This window comes from Somniosus microcephalus, chromosome 12, assembly GCF_052327205.1.
Source record: "Somniosus microcephalus isolate GS21.2 chromosome 12, FLI_Smic_1.0, whole genome shotgun sequence".
Classification (NCBI taxonomy): Eukaryota; Metazoa; Chordata; class Chondrichthyes; order Squaliformes; family Somniosidae; genus Somniosus; species Somniosus microcephalus.
Window position 1 is genome coordinate 221,217,815 of NC_140998.1, and position 22,517 is coordinate 221,240,331.

General features: G+C 56.6%; 1 protein-coding gene across 3 annotated transcripts in view; it reads right to left on the minus strand.

Annotated features, from left to right (window-relative positions):
* Positions 1–22,517, minus strand: part of dyrk1b (dual-specificity tyrosine-(Y)-phosphorylation regulated kinase 1B) — a 118,718-nt gene that overhangs the window by 45,727 nt on the left and 50,474 nt on the right. For all 3 annotated transcript variants that reach the window (XM_086004097.1, XM_086004098.1, XM_086004096.1), the window contains exon 2: positions 2,346–2,569. In XM_086004097.1, coding sequence (XP_085860223.1) covers positions 2,346–2,489 — 144 coding nt within the window. In that variant the 5' untranslated portion in view covers positions 2,490–2,569. The remainder of the gene's footprint in view (positions 1–2,345; positions 2,570–22,517) is intronic.

Below are 22,517 nucleotides of genomic sequence, written 5' to 3' on the forward strand. Positions count from 1 at the left end.
ATGGGGAGGGTTGTCGGGGCTGGAGGAGGTTAGAGATAGGGAGGGGAGTGAGGACGTGCGGGATGTGAACACGAGGATGAGAATTTTGAAATTGAGGTGTTGCCGGACTGGGAGCCAGTGTAGGTCAGCGAGCACAGGGCGGGGGGGGAATGGGTGAACGGGACTTGGTGCGAGTTAGGACACGGGGCAGCAGGGGTCTGGATGAGCTGATATTTACAGAGGGTGGTAGATGTGAGGCCGGCCAGGAGTGTGTTGGAATAGTCGAGTCTGGAGCTAACAAAGGCCTGGGTGAGGGTTTCAGCAGCAGATGAGCTGAGGCAGGGGCGGAGGCGGGCGATGTTCCCGAGGCGGAAGCAGTCGGTCTTGGTGACGGTGAGGATAGGAGGTCGGAAGCTCAGCGGAGGGTTCAATAGGACGAACGGTCTGGTCCAGCTTCAGGCAGTGCCCGGGGAGAGGGATGGAGTCGGTGGCGAGGGAACGGAGTTTGTGGCGGGGAGTGAACACAATGGCCGCGGATCTCACACGATATTTAACTGGAGGACGTTTCTGCTCATCCGTGGGACAAGCAGGGCGACAAATCGGAGGGAGTTTTCCCCAAAGGCCTTTAACTCGACCCTGGATCAATAAATGTCTTCCTCAGGATTGGAGGGTCGAGATTTTGGGGTTTAAAAGATTCAGGACACACTTGGGCTTTGGCTACTTCACGGTGCTCTGTGTTTTCAAAATTTTAACAGGACGTATTTTTCAATTATTGTTACATCCGAGTTGAAAAATGTTACAGGAGTCGGAGGCAGTGCCAACACGAGGAAATCTATTTTAAACTTTCCTCTCAGCAGTCGTCCCGGCACTGAGAGGGGCGGTGGGGGTGTGGGAGCAAGGGAAGTCCCATTTTCACAATCCCTGTCCTTACCTGATGAACCCCCCCCCCCCCCCGCCCACGTTCCAGCAGTGGTCACTGGATGGTGATCAGGATCAGGGACCCTGGCTGTTTCCACCCTCACCGCTCCCCCTTGCCCCGGAGTGCTGAGGGCAAAAGGCTCCGTCATTAGTCCAGCGGAGGTCTGCCGACCGGTCACAGGCCCATGATGGGGGGCTGGAACCACCGGTCCGTAGCACTGCAGGTAACCGCACCCCTTACCATCCGAGTCATCTGGAGGGGCTTTTAAAACATGCAATACGGTGCGGCCTCACACCACTCTATACACCGTCCCCTTTCCCCATCACCACCCGTTGCTGGGCTCCCCTTCCTTCTCTCCCAGAAGCGGGTGTTCCTGGGTCACACGCACAGTCCTCTGCTCCCATTCCTCGGGAGAAGGTGGAACATCAGCTGCCCTGCAGACTGCCTCCCGCTGACTCGGAGGACAGCGAGGGGGGAGGGGAAGGGGGAAAAGGGCAACACGAAGCAGGAAGGTGCCAGTCGCTGAAGGTAAGCATGCAGGTGCAGCAGGCGGTTAAGGCAAATGGTATGTTGGCCTTCGTAGCGAGAGGGTTTGAGTACAGGAACAAGGATGTCTTGCTGCAGTTGTACAGGGCCTTGGTGAGACCACATCTTGAGTATTGTGTGCAGTTTTGGTCACCTTATCTGAGGAAGGATGTTCTTGCCATGGAGGGAGTGCAGCGAAGATTCACCAGACTGATACCTGGGAGGGCAGGAATGACGTATGAGGAGAGATTGGGTCGATTGGGCTTATACTCGCTGGAGTTTAGAAGAATGAGAGGTGATCTCATTGAAACTTATAAAATTCTAACAGGACTGGACAGACTAGATGCAGGAAGGATGTTCCCGATGGCGGGGGAGTCCAGAACCAGGGGTCACAGTCTAAGGATAAGGGGTAAGCCATTTAGGACAGAGATGAGGAGGAATTTCTTCACCCAGAGAGTGGTGAACCTGTGGAATTCTCTACCACAGAAGGCGGTGGAGGCCAATTCATTAAATATATTCAAGAAGGAGTTGGATATATTTCTTAAGGCTAAAGGGATCAAGGGGTATGGGGAGAAAGCAGGGACAGGGTACTGAGTTTGGATGATCAGCCATGATCGCATTGAATGGCGGAGCAGGCTCGAGGGGCCGAGTGGCCTACTCCTGCTCCTATCTTCTATGTGCCGGGTTCCACGTCTGGCCTGTAGTGCGGGCGCTCCTGGGTAAGAGAGGGAGGGCAAATCAGTCAGGACTCCTGATCGGCGACTCCGGCTGGCAAACGTAACCAGGCGCCAGAGTGCAGCTCCCGTGGTCGAATGGCGAGTCGGAGTGAGTGAGAGAGGCTCCCTGTACCTGAACTGAAAAGCTCGTTTTATAGAGCTCCGAGCTCCCTGCACTTTTATCGCACTGACGCCCCCAGACTTACCCTGTCGGCGTGGTTGCCCCTCTGATGGTCAGCGGTCTGGGCACGGGCAGCGGTCAGGCCCCAGTGGTGCCCATGCCGGACCTGCTGGAGTTCGCACATGGGCTGCAGGTTGCCAAGGGGCAGGTGGCCGTGCTGGCTCGACATGCTGGGCTCAGCGGGGGTGAAGCCAAACGAGGCAGCCGAGGAGTGCGAGGAGGGCGGCTTGCATCCTGAGCTGGTCCCACCTGCGTACATACAAACAAAGGGCAGTCAGTCAGGACCCCAACCACAAACACACTCCAACAGAGAAACAACTCCCGTCTCTCCAGCGCCTTTCCCCACCCCAGGACGTCCCAAACCGCTTCACAGCCAATGAAGGACTTTTTCTGAAGTGTGGTCACTGTTGTAATCTAGGAAACGTGGCAGCCAATTTGCACACAGCAAGCTCCCACACAAAGCACTGTGATAATGACTCAGATCATCTGTTTTTAGTGATGTTGGTTAAGGGATAAATATTGGCCCCAGGACACTGGGGAGAACTCCCCCTGCTCTTCATCCAAGAGTGGCCGTGGGATCTTTTATATCCACCTGAAAGGGCCTTGGGTTTAACGTCTCATCCCGAAAGACGGCACCTCCCTCGGTACGGCCCTTCTGACAGTGCGGCACTCCCTCAGTACGGCCCCTCCGACAGTGCGGCGCTCCCTCAGTACTGCCCTTCTGACAGTGCGGCACTCCCTCGGTACGGCCCTTCTGACAGTGCGGCACTCCCTCAGTACTGCCCCTCCGACAGTGCGGCGCTCCCTCAGTACTGCACCTCCGACAGTGCGGCGCTCCCTCAGTACGGCCCCTCCGACAGTGCAGGGCTCCCTCAGTACTGCCCCTCCGACAGTGCGGCGCTCCCTCAGTACTGCCCCTCCGACAGTGCGGCGCTCCCTCAGTACTGCCCCTCCGACAGTGCGGCACTCCCTCAGTACGGCCCCTCCTACAGTGCAGGGCTCCCTCAGTACTGCCCCTCCGACAGTGCGGCGCTCCCTCAGTACTGCCCCTCCGACACTCCCTCAGTACTGCCCCTCCGACAGTGCGGCGCTCCCTCAGTACTGCCCCTCCGACAGTGCGGTCCTCCCTCAGTACTGCCCCTCCGACAGTGCGGCGCTCTCTCAGTTATGCCCCTCCGACACTGCGGCACTCCCTCAGTACTGACCCTCCGACAGTGCGGCGCTCCCTCAGTACTGCCCCTCCGACAGTGCGGCGCTCCCTCAGTACTGCCCCTCCGACAGTGCGGCGCTCCCTCAGTACTGCCCCTCCGACAGTGCGGCGCTCCCTCAGTACTGCCCCTCCGACAGTGCAGCGCTCCCTCAGTACTGCCCCTCCGACACTGCGGCGCTCCCTCAGTACTGCCCCTCCGACAGTGCGGCGCTCCCTCAGTACTGCCCCTCCGACACTGCGGCGGTCCCTCAGTACTGCCCCTCCGACAGTGCGGCGCTCCCTCAGTACTGGCACTGTGAATGTCGGCCTGGATTATGGGCTCAAACACACGACCTTGTGACTCAGAGGCGAGAGCGAGGTACCCATTGAGTCACGGCTGACACTGTGGACTAGACTCTGTAACCCCCACACCGTCACATTTCAGACACCCTCATTACAGTAAGCAACCTCTCGAAATCTACTTCGAAATCACGGAGGCATCACTTGGATAGATTTGAGCACAACTTAAAACAATTCGTACGGGTGTTTTACATATTTCCAACCGTGACTCGTGACTGGTCACTAGAAGTCTGTGTGCAGCAGGCTGCACCCGCTGGGCGAGAGCGAGACACACTCCACTGTCGGTCTGACTGTAGACATTACAACAGGATCCGCAGACACCAGCCAGGTCCTGACGTGCTAATATTGTTCAATTGCAGTTAGCAGTCTCTGAGGTGGGCCTGCTCACCAGGGAGGCTGGCTGGAGATGGTTTCGCACAGTTAGCAGTCTCGGAGGTGGGGCCTGCTCACCAGCGAGGCTGGCTGGAGATGGTTTCGCACAGGGCAAGCTCTGATAGCTTTCAAGTCCGTTTGACAGGCAACTCAACATAAAGGACATAAGAATTAGGAGCAGGAGTCGGACATACGGCCCCTCGAGCCTGCTCCGCCATTCAATGAGATCACGGCTGATCATCGACCTCGACTCCACTTTCCCGCCCGATCCCCGTATCCCTCGATTCCCCGAGAGTCCAAAAATCTCTCGATCTCAGCCTTGAATATACTCAATGACTGAGCCTCCACAGCCCTCTGGGGCAGAGAATTCCGAAGATTCACCGCCCTCCGAGTGAAGAAATTCCTGCTCATCTCAGTCCTCAATGGCCGAGCCCTTATCCTGAGACTGTGACCCCTGGTTCTAGACTCCCCAGCCAGGGGGAAACAACCTCTCAGCATCTACCCTGTCAATCCCCCTCAGAATCTTATATGTTTCAATGAGATCACCTCCCATTCTTCTAAACTCCAGAGAGTATCGGCCCAATCTACACAATCTCTCCTCATTAGGACAGTATATAGTATATCCTTCCTCAGATAAGGAGACTGAAAGAGCCAGAAGCTAGCGATTCTAAATAATAAAATGGGACGGCCTCCCCCAGCTCATCACCATAAAGACAAGCAGTGGTTAGGCCAGAACCTCGCTTGTGCCAATCTAAGCACACGGACAAGTGTTGCTGATCGACCCCCGGGCACCACTGGATTACCCGATCGTGTGCGTGTAAAGTCACGCTCTGATCCAGAGGGGAAGAGGCTACTGGTACCGAGTACAAAATAGCTCAATAAATCCGAAAATCATCGGCATTATTCAATTAGATCAGCCATGTTCAAACTCAATAGCAGGACGGGCTTGAGGGGCTGAATGGCCTCGTCCTGTGTTGCTGTGATCGGGAATACACTGCCAGAAGCAGATTCAATAGTAACTTTCAAAAGGGGGAATTGGAGAAATACTTGAAGGGGAAAAATTCACCGGGCTGTGGGGAAAGAGCAGGGGGGAGTGGGACTAATTGGAGAGCTCGTTCAAAGAGCCGGCACAGGCACGATGGGCCGAATGGCCTCCTCCTGCGCTGGGCGAGTCTATGGTCCTGTTCCTATAGTGGATTCTCTGTGCAAGGGTGTGCTGTGTAGTCGAGCCCCGTAGTGAGCGGGCGAGAAGGAGAAACAGAGAGAAAGAGGCGCAGGCGGACACGCAGGCTTTGCCCAGCACTCGTTGGCCGCGGTACACGTTGGAGGGAGGCAGTGTCAGTCCCCGCACCGAGACTTCGGCACAGGATGCCTCGTCACCCCCAGCACTCACTCAGGAATACTTCTCATTTTCAGGGCAGACAGTTTTAGGATGGAATACCAGCCAAGTTACTGCAAAAAAATAACTGCGTTTATACTTTCAGGGGAAGACGGGCAGCCTATTTGGAGTTTATAATAAATAGCACGCTGTTTCGATAGCACCGACATTGATGCGAGGTTCCAGTCTAAGCACCGCTTGTCTTTATCTCGATGGACTGGGGAAAGGCGGTCCCATGGGTTCTTCATCAGCTGGCTGCTGACTTGCCTCTCGTTCAGCCCTTGCTGGAAGGTGCTGGGCCGAGCCCAGCTGGTAATCCTCACTCTGGCTCCCCTCTGGACACACACGCCACACCGACCCACTGGATTTGTTGGAAAGGTTCACTGCTGAGACACAAGGTGACACCATGTCTCTCTCCCCCAGCGCAGCAACCGAACTCTCGGCTTTCAACCTCTTTCACTGCCGGTTTCTGGCCTGGTTTGGCTCCGGCTTTTATCCGCTCCTCGCTTTCTCCCTCTCCCCTTGGTCTGGTTCAGTCCCCTGCAATCCGTGCTCAGTCTCCCCGACGTACAGGCGAGCACACTGAGCCTCGGATACAGGATACCAGACCGGACGGAGGAAGTGCCCGCACGCTAGATTCCTCGTGTGGAAGCAGTGCTTGGGATGCTGGAGAGGTGATCGGCCTGAACCTGCGTCTGTCCAGGGGGCTGGGGAACGGGGAGAGGTGATCGGACTGAACCTGCGTCTGTCCAGGGGGCAGGGGAACGGGATCGGACTGAACCTGCGTCTGTCCAGGGGGCTGGGGAACGGGGAGAGGTGATCGGACTGAACCTGCGTCTGTCCAGGGGGCTGGGGAATGGGAAGAGGTGATCGGACTGAACCTGCGTCTGTCCAGGGGGCTGGGGAACGGGATCGGACTGAACCTGCGTCTGTCCAGGGGGCTGGGGAACGGGGAGAGGTGATCGGACTGAACCTGCGACTGTCCAGGGGGCTGGGGAACGGGGAGAGGTGATCGGACTGAACCTGCGTCTGTCCAGGGGGCTGGGGAACGGGGAGAGGTGATCGGACTGAACCTGCGTCTGTCCAGGGGGCTGGGGAACGGGGAGAGGTGATCGGACTGAACCTGCGTCTGTCCAGGGGGCTGGGGAACGGGATCGGACTGAACCTGCGTCTGTCCAGGGGGCTGGGGAACGGAGAGAGGTGATCGGACTGAACCTGCGTCTGTCCAGGGGGCTGGGGAATGGGGAGAGGTGATCGGACTGAACCTGCGTCTGTCCAGGGGGCTGGGGAACGGGATCGGACTGAACCTGCGTCTGTCCGGGGGGCTGGGGAACGGGATCGGACTGAACCTGCGTCTGTCCAGGGGGCTGGGGAACGGGGAGAGGTGATCGGACTGAACCTGCGTCTGTCCAGGGGGCTGGGGAACGGAGAGAGGTGATCGGACTGAACCTGCGTCTGTCCAGGGGGCTGGGGAATGGGGAGAGGTGATCGGACTGAACCTGCGTCTGTCCAGGGGGCTGGGGAACGGGATCGGACTGAACCTGCGTCTGTCCAGGGGGCTGGGGAACGGGATCGGACTGAACCTGCGTCTGTCCAGGGGGCTGGGGAACGGGCAGAGGTGATCGGACTGAACCTGCGTCTGTCCAGGGGGCTGGGGAACGGGATCGGACTGAACCTGCGTCTGTCCAGGGGGCTGGGGAACGGGGAGAGGTGATCGGACTGAACCTGCGTCTGTCCAGGGGGCTGGGGAACGGGATCGGACTGAACCTGCGTCTGTCCAGGGGGCTGGGGAACGGGGAGAGGTGATCGGACTGAACCTGCGTCTGTCCAGGGGGCTGGGGAACGGGGAGAGGTGATCGGACTGAACCTGCGTCTGTCCAGGGGGCTGGGGAACGGGATCGGACTGAACCTGCGTCTGTCCAGGGGGCTGGGGAACGGGATCGGACTGAACCTGCGTCTGTCCAGGGGGCTGGGGAATGGGGAGAGGTGATCGGACTGAACCTGCGTCTGTCCAGGGGGCTGGGGAATGGGGAGAGGTGATCGGACTGAACCTGCGTCTGTCCAGGGGGCTGTGGAACGGGGAGAGGTGATCGGACTGAACCTGCGTCTGTCCAGGGGGCTGGGGAATGGGGAAAGGTGATCGGACTGAACCTGCGTCTGTCCAGGGGGCTGGGGAACAGGAAGAGGTGATCGGACTGAACCTACGTCTGTCCAGGGGGCTGGGGAACGGGATCGGACTGAACCTGCGTCTGTCCAGGGGGCTGGGGAACGGGCAGCTAGCTGTCAAGGTGGTGGACGAAGGATTAAAAAGGTACTTGGCGGGAATGGACCATTGTGAGAGGAGGGGGGTAGATGTGTTTTGGCGGCGGGACAATGATGTCGGCGCCGGTGGAAAGTCAGGACGCGAGTTTTTGAAGATCGAAGGGAATATATTCTGTTTAATCGGTATTAGAGACGGCAGATACTGCGGAGAAAGTGGGATTCAGGGATCAAGATGGTGGTGAAAGCCTCCTTCGCTCCGACAGAACACCAGAGACAGCGATGAGTTCCAAAGCACTTCAGCGCAATGTGCCCAATATCAGATAAGGCTTCGAAACCAGACTAAATTGCCACCAGAAACGGGTCACCCATCACATTGGTTGTTTACGGCGTCTCTATGAGAGGGGGCTATCGATATTGCCCCACCCCCCCAGAAAGCCATTGGAAATCATCTGGCTGCTCCCCCAGCTGACAGCAGCCTCAGTCCCTCAGCCACAGTGCATCACTCAGACACAAAACACGTCAGCATTTGGGCAAGAGACTCAGACTGGCAAACAGCCAATCATAGCAGGGGCGAGAGAGAGGGAGGATAGCGCGCCGGCAAGTGAGAGAATCAGAGAGAGACACACACAGAGGGAGAGAGAGAGAGACAGAGACAGAGAGAGAGACAGAGAGAGACAGAGAGAGACAGAGAGAGAGAGACAGAGAGAGAGACAGAGACAGAGACAGAGACAGAGACAGAGAGAGACAGAGAGAGAGAGAGACAGAGAGAGAGACAGAGAGAGAGACAGAGAGAGAGACAGAGAGAGAGAGAGACAGAGAGAGAGAGAGACAGAGAGAGACAGAGAGAGAGAGAGAGAGAGAGACAGAGAGAGACAGAGAGACCGAAAGAGAGAGAGACCGAAAGAGAGAGACCAAAAGGAGGGAGAGACCGAAACCGAAAGAGAGACACACACACAGGCAGAGAGAGAGAGAGAGAGAGAGAGACAGAGACACACACAGGCAGAGAGAGAGACACACACAGGCAGAGAGAGAGAGAGACAGATTCAGAGGGTGGTAGTGAGCAGGGGGCGGGGGTTGCACACTGAGGACAAACAGGTACTGAGTATCCAGGCTGCAACAGCAGTCTGTGCAAAGACAGTCATCACTCACATGGCAGGAGTTTATAATTTCAGAGTCATCAGCTGCAAGTTATTTTTGGACAAATTGAGCATCACAATCAGTCATCCTTGTGCGTGTCATCGACACGGGACTCGGGTCAGGTGAGACCAACATCCACAGTCGCTCGCCGAGAAACCCCTCCATTAGTGGCCGGCACTCAAGGGCTCGATTTGGAGCAGGCCGAAGAACACCGGCGTTGTTGAGAGTTGTGGTTTAGGGTGCTGTGTCCCGTGACCAGAGCAGACCACCACATGCAGAGACGACCGCCTCGCGCCCTGTAAAGTAGACAACAGCCTGGCGTCCTGCTGGGAGTGAGCCAGCACAAACGGCAGCTTTCCAATCGATGCATCGCGCCCGTCACCGAAGGAGGGGGTTTAAATAATGCACTCGTTACATCCCTTACTCACAACCGCAAAACTCCCCCTCCCCTCCCCTCAACCCGCTGCCGATTCTCACCAGGGTGAGACACCTGCATCTCTCCATCGCCTTTCACCACCTCAGGACCTCTCAAAGTGCTTTACAGCCAGTGTGGTCACTGTTGTAATGCAGGAAACGCAGCAGCCAATTTGCGCACAGCAAGCTCCCACAAAGGGCAAGGTGATAATGAGCCAGACGGGCAGAGCTGGGTCAGCGGGCTGGAGGAAACGGAGGTGGTGAAAGGCGCTGGAGGAGTGCGAGTTCTACGAGGGGTTAAGAGTAGAGGACAGTGCAGTGAGGCAGGAGAGAGCGAGGAGGAGGAACAGAAGGTGGAACGCGATGGTCAAACAGACTGGATCATCTGTTTTTAGTGATGTTGGTTGAGGGATAAATATTGGCCCCAGGACACCGGGGAGAACTCCCCCTGCTCTTCATTTAATGTCTACTCCCGAAAGACAGCACCTCCGACAGTGCGGCACTCCCTCAGTACCGCCCCTCCGACAGTGCGGCGCTCCCTCAGTACTGCCCCTCCGACAGTGCGGCGCTCCCTCAGTACTGCCCCTCCGACAGTGCGGCACTCCCTCAGTACCGCCCCTCCGACAGTGCGGCGCTCCCTCAGTACTGCCCCTCCGACAGTGCGGCGCTCCCTCAGTACTGCCCCTCCGACAGTGCGGCGCTCCCTCAGTACTGCCCCTCCGACAGTGCGGCGCTCCCTCAGTACTGCCCCTCCGACAGTGCGGCGCTCCCTCAGTACTGCCCCTCCGACAGTGCGGCGCTCCCTCAGTACCGCCCCTCCGACAGTGCGGCACTCCCTCAGTACCGCCCCTCCAACAGTGCGGCACTCCCTCAGTACCGCCCCTCCGACAGAGCGGCACTCCCTCAGTACTGCCCCTCCGACAGTGCGGCGCTCCCTCAGTACTGCCCCTCTGACAGTGCGGCGCTCCCTCAGTACTGCCCCCCCGACAGTGCGGCGCTCCCTCAGTACGGCCCCTCCGACAGTGCGGCGCTCCCCCAGTACCGCCCCTCCGACAGTGCGGCGCTCCCCCAGTACCGCCCCTCCGACAGTGCGGCGCTCCCTCAGTACGGCCCCCCGACAGTGCGGCGCTCCCTCAGTACTGCCCCCCCGACAGTGCGGCGCTCCCTCAGTACGGCCCCCCGACAGTGCGGCGCTCCCTCAGTACGGCCCCTCCGACAGTGCGGCGCTCCCTCAGTACAGCCCCCCGACAGTGCGACACTCCCTCAGTACTGACCCTCCGACAGTGCGGCGCTCCCTCAGTACGGCCCCTCCGACAGTGCGACACTCCCTCAGTACTGCCCCTCCGACAGTGCGACGCTCCCTCAGTACTGCCCCTCCGACAGTGCGGCGCTCCCTCAGTACGGCCCCTCCGACAGTGCGGCGCTCCCTCAGTACAGCCCCCCGACAGTGCGACACTCCCTCAGTACTGACCCTCCGACAGTGCGGCGCTCCCTCAGTACTGCCCCTCCGACAGTGCGGCGCTCCCTCAGTACGGCCCCTCCGACAGTGCGGCGCTCCCTCAGTACGGCCCCTCCGACAGTGCGGCGCTCCCTCAGTACAGCCCCTCCGACAGTGCGGCGCTCCCTCAGTACAGCCCCTCCGACAGTGCGGCGCTCCCTCAGTACTGCCCCTCCGACAGTGCGGCGCTCCCTCAGTACAGCCCCTCCGACAGTGCAATGCTCCCTCAGTACTGCCCCTCCGACAGTGCGGCGCTCCCTCAGTACTGCCCCTCCGACAGTGCAATGCTCCCTCAGTACTGACCCTCCGACAGTGCGGCGCTCCCTCAGTACTGACCCTCCGACAGTGCGGCGCTCCCTCAGTACTGACCCTCCGACAGTGCGGCGCTCCCTCAGTACTGACCCTCCGACAGTGCGGCGCTCCCTCAGTACTGCCCCTCCGACAGTGCGGCGCTCCCTCAGTACTGCCCCTCCGACAGTGCGGCGCTCCCTCAGTACTGACCCTCCGACAGTGCGACACTCCCTCAGTACAGCCCCCCGACAGTGCGGCGCTCCCTCAGTACAGCCCCTCCGACAGTGCGGCGCTCCCTCAGTACAGCCCCTCCGACAGTGCGGCGCTCCCTCAGTACTGCCCCTCCGACAGTGCGACACTCCCTCAGTGCTGCCCCTCCGACAGTGCGGCGCTCCCTCAGTACTGCCCCTCCGACAGTGCGACACTCCCTCAGTACTGCCCCTCCGACAGTGCGGCGCTCCCTCAGTACTGCCCCTCCGACAGTGCGGCGCTCCCTCAGTACAGCCCCCTCCGACAGTGCGGCGCTCCCTCAGTACAGCCCCTCCGACAGTGCGGCGCTCCCTCAGTACTGCCCCTCCGACAGTGCGGCGCTCCCTCAGTACTGCCCCTCCGACAGTGCGGCGCTCCCTCAGTACTGCCCCTCCGACAGTGCGGCGCTCCCTCAGTACCGCCCCTCCGACAGTGCGGCGCTCCCTCAGTACTGCCCCTCCGACAGTGCGGCGCTCCCTCAGTACTGCCCCTCCGACAGTGCGGCGCTCCCTCAGTACTGCCCCTCCGACAGTGCGGCGCTCCCTCAGTACTGACCCTCCGACAGTGCGGCGCTCCCTCAGTACTGCCCCTCCGACAGTGCGACACTCCCTCAGTACTGCCCCTCCGACAGTGCGGCGCTCCCTCAGTAATGCCCCTCCGACAGTGCGGCGCTCCCTCAGTACTGACCCTCCGACAGTGCGGCGCTCCCTCAGTACTGCCCCTCCGACAGTGCGACACTCCCTCAGTACTGCCCCTCCGACAGTGCGGCGCTCCCTCAGTACTGCCCCTCCGACAGTGCGGCGCTCCCTCAGTAATGCCCCTCCGACAGTGCGGCGCTCCCTCAGTACTGACCCTCCGACAGTGCGGCGCTCCCTCAGTACTGACCCTCCGACAGTAAGGCGCTCCCTCAGTACTGCCCCTCCGACAGTGCGGCGCTCCCTCAGTACTGACCCTCCGACAGTGCGGCGCTCCCTCAGTACTGACCCTCCGACAGTGCGGCGCTCCCTCAGTACTGACCCTCCGACAGTGCGGCGCTCCCTCAGTACTGACCCTCCGACAGTAAGGCGCTCCCTCAGTACTGCCCCTCCGACAGTGCGGCGCTCCCTCAGTACTGACCCTCCGACAGTGCGGCGCTCCCTCAGTACTGCCCCTCCGACAGTGCGACACTCCCTCAGTACTGCCCCTCCGACAGTGCGACACTCCCTCAGTACTGACCCTCCGACAGTGCGGCGCTCCCTCAGTACTGCCCCTCCGACAGTGCGGCGCTCCCTCAGTACTGCACTGGGAGTGTCAGCCTGGATTTTTGATCTCCAGTCTCCAGAGTGGGACTTGAACCCACAACCTTCAGACACAGAGGCGAGAGAGTGCTACCCACTGACCCAAGGCTGACCCTCACTGCACCCGTGGGGGGAATGAACCCCATGATTCACCTGGGGCTGGCGGGTGTGGGGGGAGCCTCACACACAATTAAAATGGTTCCGCGATTTTCGATGCATCACCTGTACCACTATCAAGGACCTGTAGATACCGAGATTTAATTTGCATGTTCTGCATCTATCAGACAGGGTAATAATGGCCTTCTCTTCAATCTAACCTTCATTCACAGAGTGTTCCTTTCCCTGCTCGCCGCTGATCTGCTCAACTACCCGAGACAGGTGCGGAGACATGGGGCAGATGTATTTCTATTGGCTCTGGCATGTTTTCAATGGTCGGAATGGGCCAGTTTCACAGCCATGGGAGAACTCTACCGGACAGCATTACCTAACTCACTGGGCGAAGGCAGGAGCGAGCAGAGCACGGTTACTGAGGCACACGCATGGGAAACAAAAAGGACAGGGAAAAAACAGCAGAGAAACAGAACAAGAAACGAAAGCCAGCAGTGCAATAAACTGGCAGAGAAATAAAGTGTGAGAGTGAAAGGTTCTCAACACTGTAGCATAATACCTTATGTAGGATATTTTAATGTAAGAATGAAAGAATCAGGAGCGGGAGTCGGCCGTTCGGCCCCTCGAGCCTGCTCCGCCATTCAATCAGACCACGGCTGATCATCGACCTCGACTCCACTTTCCCGGCAGATCCCCATATCCCTCGATTCCCCGAGAGTCCAAAAATCTATCGATCTCAGCCTTGAATATACTCAACGACTGGGCCTCCACAGCCCTCTGGGGAGAGAATCCCAAAGATTCACCGCCCTCTGAGTGAAGAAATTCCTCTTCATCTCAGTCCTCAATGGCCAACCCTTTATCCCGAGACTCCTAGTTCTAGATGCTCCTGCCCAGGGGAAACAACCTCTCCATCTACCCCATCAAGCCCTCGGAGAATTCCATACATTTCAGTGAGAAATGTTTCTCCAGTCGGCACAGAAGCACAAACTAAAAAAAGTGTTTTGACTGCTTCTACACGACACTGCTGGGGTGTACAAGGGGAGGAGGAAAGGTGCGACGTACAGGAAAGGTCTGGTCAGGATATGGGAGCACCCTGCATTGTACCTGGCCGCGCTCCAGCTGACCGCCAGCCTTTGGTTTACCATTCAGCTCATCAGGAAATGCGACCAAGCAGGAAGCGAGGCCCCATTAAGAGCGTTAATGCTGCTGCTTAATGGAGAGCCCATTAACACCGGGGCACTGATCGCATTCCCTTACAAAGGGAAGAAAAGTCCGGCTAGATTGGTTGGGGGGGGGGGGGGGGGGGGCGGGGTGGGACCAGGCAGGCGGGGGGAAAGAGGGGGTTGGGGCAGTACCCTTTGCTCAAACACTACCATTATTATCCGTTCAAAAATTAGGAGGTGGCGCTTTTTAAAACCCATTACCTCAGCAGAACCCCACACTTGGCCACATCAGGTCCCCTCGCCGTCGCCCATACCATGGCGGGGAAGGAGCGAATCTCCCTGGTATTGCGCAGCTCTGGGTCGACTGGCAGTGCGTTTCCCAAGTAGTCACCCTTGTGTAGAACAAGGGAGGTGCGCTGGAGGTACAGGGGCTGCAGCCCAGCCGCCAGGTCACTGCACCAACCTGGGAGCATACGAACATAAGGAATAGGAGCAGGAGTCGGCCACACAAGGCCCCTCCCCTTCGAGCCTCCTCCGCCGTTCAATAAGATCATGGCTGATCTTCGACCTCAACTCCACTTTCCCGCCCGATCCCCATATCCCTGGATTCCCCTATCGATCGGAGCCTTGAATATACTCAACGACTGAGCATCCTCAGCCCTCTGGGGTCGAGAATTCCAAAGATTCACCGCCCTCTGAGTGAAGAAATTCCTCCTCATCTCAGTCCTAAATGGGAGAATGAAACCCAGACACCGCAGGTACGGAGGTGCACCGAAGGCTCGGTATCGAGTACAGAACTTCTCACAAGCTGTGCCGCTCTACACTCAGCTGTGATGTGGTGTGATGTTAAATCTAACTCTTGCAGATAAGTGGACACTACAGCACAGTGCAGCAAGTCAAAATTGGCGATTCGAAACATGTATATCACAGTGCCGTCACTCATATCACGCTCCTCTCCTCCCCAGCTTCACCCCCTCCACATTCAGCCTGCACCTGTCTCCATGGGGTGCGCTGGGCACTGACAGTGCACTCACCGCCTTGTCCATCTGTGTACCCTACTCAAGATATATGAAGACAGTGTGGGACGGACTGCGATGGGTTTACTGACCTCAACATTCTCTCTCTTCCCCCACAAAGGGGAGCGGAATTCTGTAAAATCCCCCCCCCACCCCCAAAAATAAACTGTGGCTGGGGGTCAATCGAAAATTTCAAGACAGAGAGTGATAGATTGGTGTTGGGCAAGGATATTAAGGATTATAGAACCAAGGCGGGTAGATGGAGTTAAGATACAGATCAGCCATGATCTCACTGAATGGCGGAACAGGCTCGAGGGGCTGAATGGGCCTCCTCCTGTTCCTGTGTAACAGGTCAAGAGGCTGAATGGGCCTCCTCCTGTTCCTGTGTAACAGGCTCGAGGGGCTGAATGGGCCTCCTCCTGTTCCTGTGTAACAGGCTCGAGGGGCTGAATGGGCCTCCTCCTGTTCCTGTGTAACAGGCTCGAGGGGCTGAATGGGCCACCTCCTGTTCCTGTGTAAGTCTCGAGGGACTGAATGGGCCTCCTCCTGTTCCTGTGTAACAGGCTCGAGGGGCTGAATGGGCCTCCTCCTGTTCCTGTGTAACAGGCTCGAGGGGCTGAATGGCCTCCTCCTGTTCCTGTGTAAGTCTCGAGGGACTGAATGGGCCTCCTCCTGTTCCTGTGTAACAGGCTCGAGGGGCTGAACGGGCCTCCTCCTGTTCCCGTGTAACAGGCTCGAGGGGCTGAACAGGCCTCCTCCTGTTCCCGTGTAACAGGCTCGAGGGGCTGAACAGGCCTCCTCCTGTTCCTGTGTAACAGGCTCGAGGGGCTGAATGGGCCTCCTCCTGTTCCTGTGAAACAGGCTCGAGGGGCTGAATGGCCTCCTGCTGTTCCTACGTTCTTTCGAAACGATGTTTACTTAAAACTAGTAGATAAGAGGGCCGCGCTGTCCCCTCACTTGTACTTCGCCTGGAACTCCGGTTGTACACCGTGGGGTAGCGCTAGAGGCCAGGTTATTTCCTGTTTCGGTTGGGGGAGCTCTGCTCACGTCCAGCAGGTCGAACACAAGAAATAGGAGCAGGAGTCGGCCATTCGGCCCCTTCGAGCCTGCTCCGCCATTCAGTAAGATCACGGCAGATCTTCTACCTCAAATCCACCTTCCCGCCCTATCCCTCGATTCCCTTCGTGACCAAACAAGCATCCTGTGCTGCCGTCACGTCCCGGACCACCTCAGTGCGAAAGCATCATCACAGCCCACGGGTGATCACATTACCTGACCCCACTGCACAACCCGCCAACACGCAGGTGCCTGGAGCTCAATTAGTAAGCGGACAATTCCCCCAAGGGATCTCTTTTAAAACATTAACAATCTGGACGAATTGCCGCACAATGTCACAGTCTGCCTCCTGTTCATTTATAAAACGGTCCCTGTTCCAATGGCGCCCGCTGATGACCTCACCAGGGATAATGAGCGCGTGAGGGGGTGGGTGGGGAACAGACGAAACAGCCAAAGCACCCAGGTTTAAAAGCCCTTCCCTTCCGACGTTAACACAGCTCTCGCACCTTTACAAGGCACAGCCCGTGGCCGGCTCAGTCCTCCGGCCGTAGGCCACAGTCAGAAATATAAAACTGCCCAACTTGCCTGGTACCTGCACAGCACTCGCCGCATTTCTCACCGGTCTTACGCACTGGTACCAGCTGCATCGGCCTGGCAGGCTGGAGGAGAGGCGCGTCAGGAGGGAACCTAGGAACAGGAGGAGGCCATACCGCCCCCCCCCCTCCACCCCCCGAGCCTGTTCCGCCATTCTGTGAGATCGTGGCTGATCTGTGATCTAACTCCATCCACCCGCCTTTGCCCCATATCCCTCAATACCTTTGGTTAACAGAAAGCTGTCAATCTCCAATTTAAAAATAACAATTGACCCAAGCATCGATTGCCGTTTGCGGAAGAGAGTTCCAAATTTCTACCACCCTTTGTGTGTAGGAATGTTTCCTAACTTCACTCCTGAAAGGTCTGGCCCTAATTTTTAGATTCTGCCCCCTAGTCCTAGACTGCCCAACCAGTGGAAATAGTTTATCTCTATCTACCCCATCAGTTCCGCTTAATATCATCAAAACTTCGATCAGATCACCCCTTAACCTGCTAAATTCCAGGGAATACAACCCAGGGACTGTATTCCCAAACCAATGGGACAACGCAAGCACTGTCCTTACACTGTCCAAGTCAGTGAGATTGTCTTGCCCATCTTCTGGGAGTAAATATGTAAGACCGTGTTAACTGTAACTGCGTCACGGTTTGATTTTTCTAAGGGGCTCTGATCGCATGGTTCCCTCTACAAGAAGGCAATGCAAATGGCGAGGATTTCTTGGTATTGAACAGCTGAACAGGTCCAGACGGCAGAGAGATAGCACATGGTCCCGTCACCTGACGGCAGAACACGAATGGCACTAGGAGCAATAATGTGTCCTCACCCCGATGGTCAGAAACAGGGACAGTCTCTCCACCCTCACCCCGATGGTCAGAAAGAGGGACAGTCTCTCCACCCTCACCCCGATAGTCAGAAAGAGGGACAGTCTCTCCACCCTCACCCCGATGGTCAGAAAGAGGGACAGTCTCTCCACCCTCACCCCAATGGTCAGAAACAAGGACAGTCTCTCCACCCTCACCCCGATGGTCAGAAAGAGGGACAGTCTCTCCACCCTCACCCCAATGGTCAGAAACAAGGACAGTCTCTCCACCCTCACCCCGATGGTCAGAAACAGGGACAGTCTCTCCACCCTCACCCCGATGGTCAGAAACAGGGACAGTCTCTCCATCCTCACCCCGATGGCCAGAAACAGGGACAGTCTCTCCACCCTCACCCCAATGGTCAGAAGCAGGGACAGTCTCTCCATCCTCACCCCGATGGTCAGAAACAGGGACAGTCGCTCCACCCTCACCCCGATGGTCAGAAACAGGGACAGTCTCTCCACCCTCACCCCAATGGTCAGAAGCAGGGACAGTCTCTCCACCCTCACCCCAATGGTCAGAAACAGGGACAGTCTCTCCATCCTCACCCCGATGGTCAGAAACAGGGACAGTCGCTCCACCCTCACCCCAATGGTCAGAAGCAGGGACAGTCTCTCCACCCTCACCCCAATGGTCAGAAACAGGGACAGTCGCTCCACCCTCACCCCGATGGTCAGAAACAGGGACAGTCGCTCCACCCTCACCCCAATGGTCAGAAGCAGGGACAGTCTCTCCACCCTCACCCCAATGGTCAGAAGCAGGGACAGTCTCTCCACCCTCACCCCGATGGTCAGAAACAGGGACAGTCTCTCCACCCTCACCCCGATGGTCAGAAACAGGGACAGTCTCTCCACCCTCACCCCGATGGTCAGAAACAGGGACAGTCTCTCCACCCAGCTTGGAATGGACAGAACTCAGCACAATTGCCATTCTCGCTCAGAGAGATCACAAATAAAGATTCTGGGGTAATTCAAATGACAACCCTACAAACAGGCTGTGTAGAGGGAGTTTTACTCTGTATCTAACCCCGTGCTGTACCTGCCCTGGGAGTGTTTGATGGGACAGTGTAGAGGGAGCTTTACTCTGTATCTAACCCGTACTGTACCTGCCCTGGGAGTGTTTGATGCGACAGTGTAGAGGGAGCTTTACTCTGTATCTAACCCGTGCTGTACCTGCCCTGGGAGTGTTTGATGGGACAGTGTAGAGGGAGCTTTACTCTGTATCTAACCCGTGCTGTACCTGCCCTGGGAGTGTTTGATGGGACAGTGTAGAGGGAGCTTTACTCTGTATCTAACCCGTGCTGTACCTGCCCTGGGAGTGTTTGATGGGGACAGTGTAGAGGGAGCTTTACTCTGTATCTAACCCTTGCTGTACCTGCCCTGGGAGTGTTTGATGGGGACAGTGTAGAGGGAGCTTTACTCTGTATCTAACCCTTGCTGTACCTGCCCTGGGAGTGTTTGATGGGGACAGTGTAGAGGGAGCTTTACTCTGTATCTAACCTGCACTCTACCTGCCCCGGGAGTGTTTGATGTGACAGTGTAGATGGATGGGAGAATGCAGGCTGTGATGCCCTCGCATTTCTAGTCCCTGCTCGCACAGAAGGATACTATTCGGCCCATCGTGTCTGTGCCGGCTGACAAAGAACGATCCAGCCCAATCCCACTTTCCAGCTCTTGGTCCGTAGCCCTGTAGGTTACGGCACTTCAAGCGCATATCCAAGTACTTTTTAAATGTGATGAGGGTTTCTGCCTCGACCACCCTTTCAGGCAGTGAGTTCCAGACCCCCACCGCCCTCTGGGTGAAGAAAGTTCTCCTCAACTCCCCTCTAATCCTTCGACCAATGACTTTAAATCTCTGACCCCTGGTTATTGACCTCTCAATAGGTCCTTCCTAGCCACTCGATCTCAGCCCCTCATCATTTTATGATGCACAGGGCATCAGTAAGAAATAAAAGACTCCCAAATCTCCAGCACCTTTACCCACCTCAGGACAGCCCAAAGCGCCTCACAGCCAATGAAGTACTTTTTTTGAAGTGTGGTCACTGTTGTAATGTGGGAAACTGTATGGGATAAGCTAGATGGAGCAGTGGTGTTTTGCTATCCATCATTTTCACACGTTTGGACGACAAATTCATAAATCGATCGACCTGTAAAATTACACATAGAATCATAGAACGATGCAGCGCAAAAGGAGGCCATTCGGCCCATCGTGCCTGTGCCGGCTCTTTGAACGAGCTCTCCAATTAGTCCCACTCCCCCCTGCTCTTTCCCCACAGCCCTGTGAATTTCTCCCCTTCAAGTATTTCTCCAATTCTCCTTTTGAAAGTTACTATTGAATCTGCTTCCACCGCCCTTTCAGGCAGCGCGTTCCAGATCACAACAACTCGCTGCGTAAAAACAATTCTCCTCATCTCCCCCTCTGGTTCTTTTACCGATTATCTTCAATCTGTTAAATCTTAAATATATTAATGATCTAGACAAGGGAACTAGATGTAATATCTCCAAGTTTGCAGATGACACAAAGCTGGGTGGGCGTGTGTGCTGTGAGGAGGATGCTGAGAAACTCCAGTATGATTTGGACAGGTTGGGTGATTGGGCAGAAGCATGGCAGATGCAATATAACGTGGATAAATGCGAAGTTATCCACTTTGGTGGCAAAAACAGGAAGACAGATTATCTGAACGGCAATAGATTGGGAGAAGGGGAAGTGCAACGAGACCTGGGTGTCCTTGTGCACCAGTCGCTGAAGGTAAGCATGCAGGTGCAGCAGGCGGTTAAGAAGGCAAATGGTATGTTGGCCTTCGTAGCGAGAGGGTTCGAGTACAGGAACAAGGATGTCTTGCTACAGTTGTACAGGGCCTTGGTGAGACCACACCTTGAGTATTGTGTGCAGTTTTGGTCGCCTTATCTGAGGAAGGATGTTCTTGCCATGGAAGGAGTTCAGCGAAGATTCATCAGGCTGATACTTGGGATGGCAGGAATGACGTATGAGGAGAGATTGGGTCGATTGGGCCTGTATTCACCAGAGTTTAGAAGAATGAGAGGGGATCTCATTGAAACTTATAAAATTCTGACAGGACTGGACAGACTAGATGCAGGAAGGATGTTCCCGATGGTCGGGGAGTCCAGAACCAGGGGTCACAGTCTAAGGATAAGGTGTAAGCCATTTAGGACAGAGATGAGGAGGAATTTCTTCACCCAGAGAGTGGTGAACCTGTGGAATTCGCTACCACAGAAGGCAGTAGAGGCCAATTCATTAAATATTTTTAAGAAGGAGTTGGATATATTTCTTAAGGCTAAAGGGATAGAAACATAGAAGATAGGAGCAGGAGTAGGCCATTCGGCCCCTCGAGCCTGCTCCGCCATTCAATGCGATCATGGCTGATCATCCAAATTCAGTACCCGGTCCCTGCTTTCTCCCCATACCCCTTGATCCCTTTAGCCTGAAGAAATATATCCAACTCCTTCTTGAATATATTTAATGAATTGGCCTCAGCTGCCTTCTGTGGTAGAGAATTCCACAGGTTCACCACTCTCTGGGTGAGGGGTATGGGGAGAAAGCAGGGACCGGGTACTGAAATTGGATGATCAGCCATGATCGCATTGAATAGCGGAGCAGGCTCGAGGGGCCGAATGGCCTACTCCTGCTCCTATCTTCTATGTTTCTATTTTAAATCTGTGTCCTCTGGTTACCGACCCTCCTGCCACTGGAAACAGATTCTCCTTATTTACTCTATCGAAACCCTTCATGATTTTGCACACCTCTATTAAATCTTCTCATTTAATGTTTACAATTATTTTACAATCATTTCCCCACTACTGGCTCCTGACATATCGAGCAAAGGCACCATCCCCGTGTTGTGTGGAGCCCTGCAGATAAGGGAGGTTGCTCAATTATCTGGTCTCAGGCAGGGCAGCTTGTCGGGGCAGTGCAATTGGTTTCAGTGTCTGAGGGCGGAGGTAAAGAGGGCGAAAGTCAGCGCGTGTCCCTACTCCTAATCCCAGTTCCCGTGACCTCCCCCCGCCCTGCTGGAAATCAGACAGACTGCCAGAAATCACCGTGTCCATTCACCTGTTGTGTTGGTTACTGTAGGGTGGTATTGAATGACTGCAGAACCTGCCCCCCTCCCCGCACACGAGGCAGCGCCTTCGGGAGAGGAGAAAACCAGGGAGAGTCTAAACACACAAGCTTTCCCCCCCATACATACATAACCAGACACCACTGAGTGCAGTATAATGCAAGGCAGCAACTACTGTATTGGGGTTTGTAATGATGCTTATAAGCCGACTGTATGAATCATCTACCCTCCAGATGAGTTACTGCCGTTTACAGAGTCTACAGCCCAGAAACAGGCCATTCGGCCCAACCAGCCCGTGCCGGTTTGTGTGCTCCACACCAGCCTCCTCCCACCCTTCTTCATCTCACCCCATCACCACCAGCCTCCTCCCACCCCTCTTCATCTCACCCCGTCAACACCAGCCTCCTCCCACCCCTCTTCATCTCACCCCGTCAACACCAGCCTCCTCCCACCCCTCTTCATCTCACCCCATCAACACCAGCCTCCTCCCACCCCTCTTCATCTCACCCCGTCAACACCAGCCTCCTCCCACCCCTCTTCATCTCACCCCATCAACACCAGCCTCCTCCCACCCCTCTTCATCTCACCCCGTCAACACCAGCCTCCTCCCACCCCTCTTCATCTCACCCCGTCAACACCAGCCTCCTCCCACCCCGCTTCATCTCACCCAATCAACACCAGCCTCCTCCCACCCCTCTTCATCTCACCCCGTCAACACCAGCCTCCTCCCACCCCTCTTCATCTCACCCCATCAACACCAGCCTCCTCCCACCCCTCTTCATCTCACCCCATCAACACCAGCCTCCTCCCACCCCTCTTCATCTCACCCCATCAACACCAGCCTCCTCCCACCCTTCTTCATCTCACCCCATCACCATATCCTTCTATTCCTTTCTC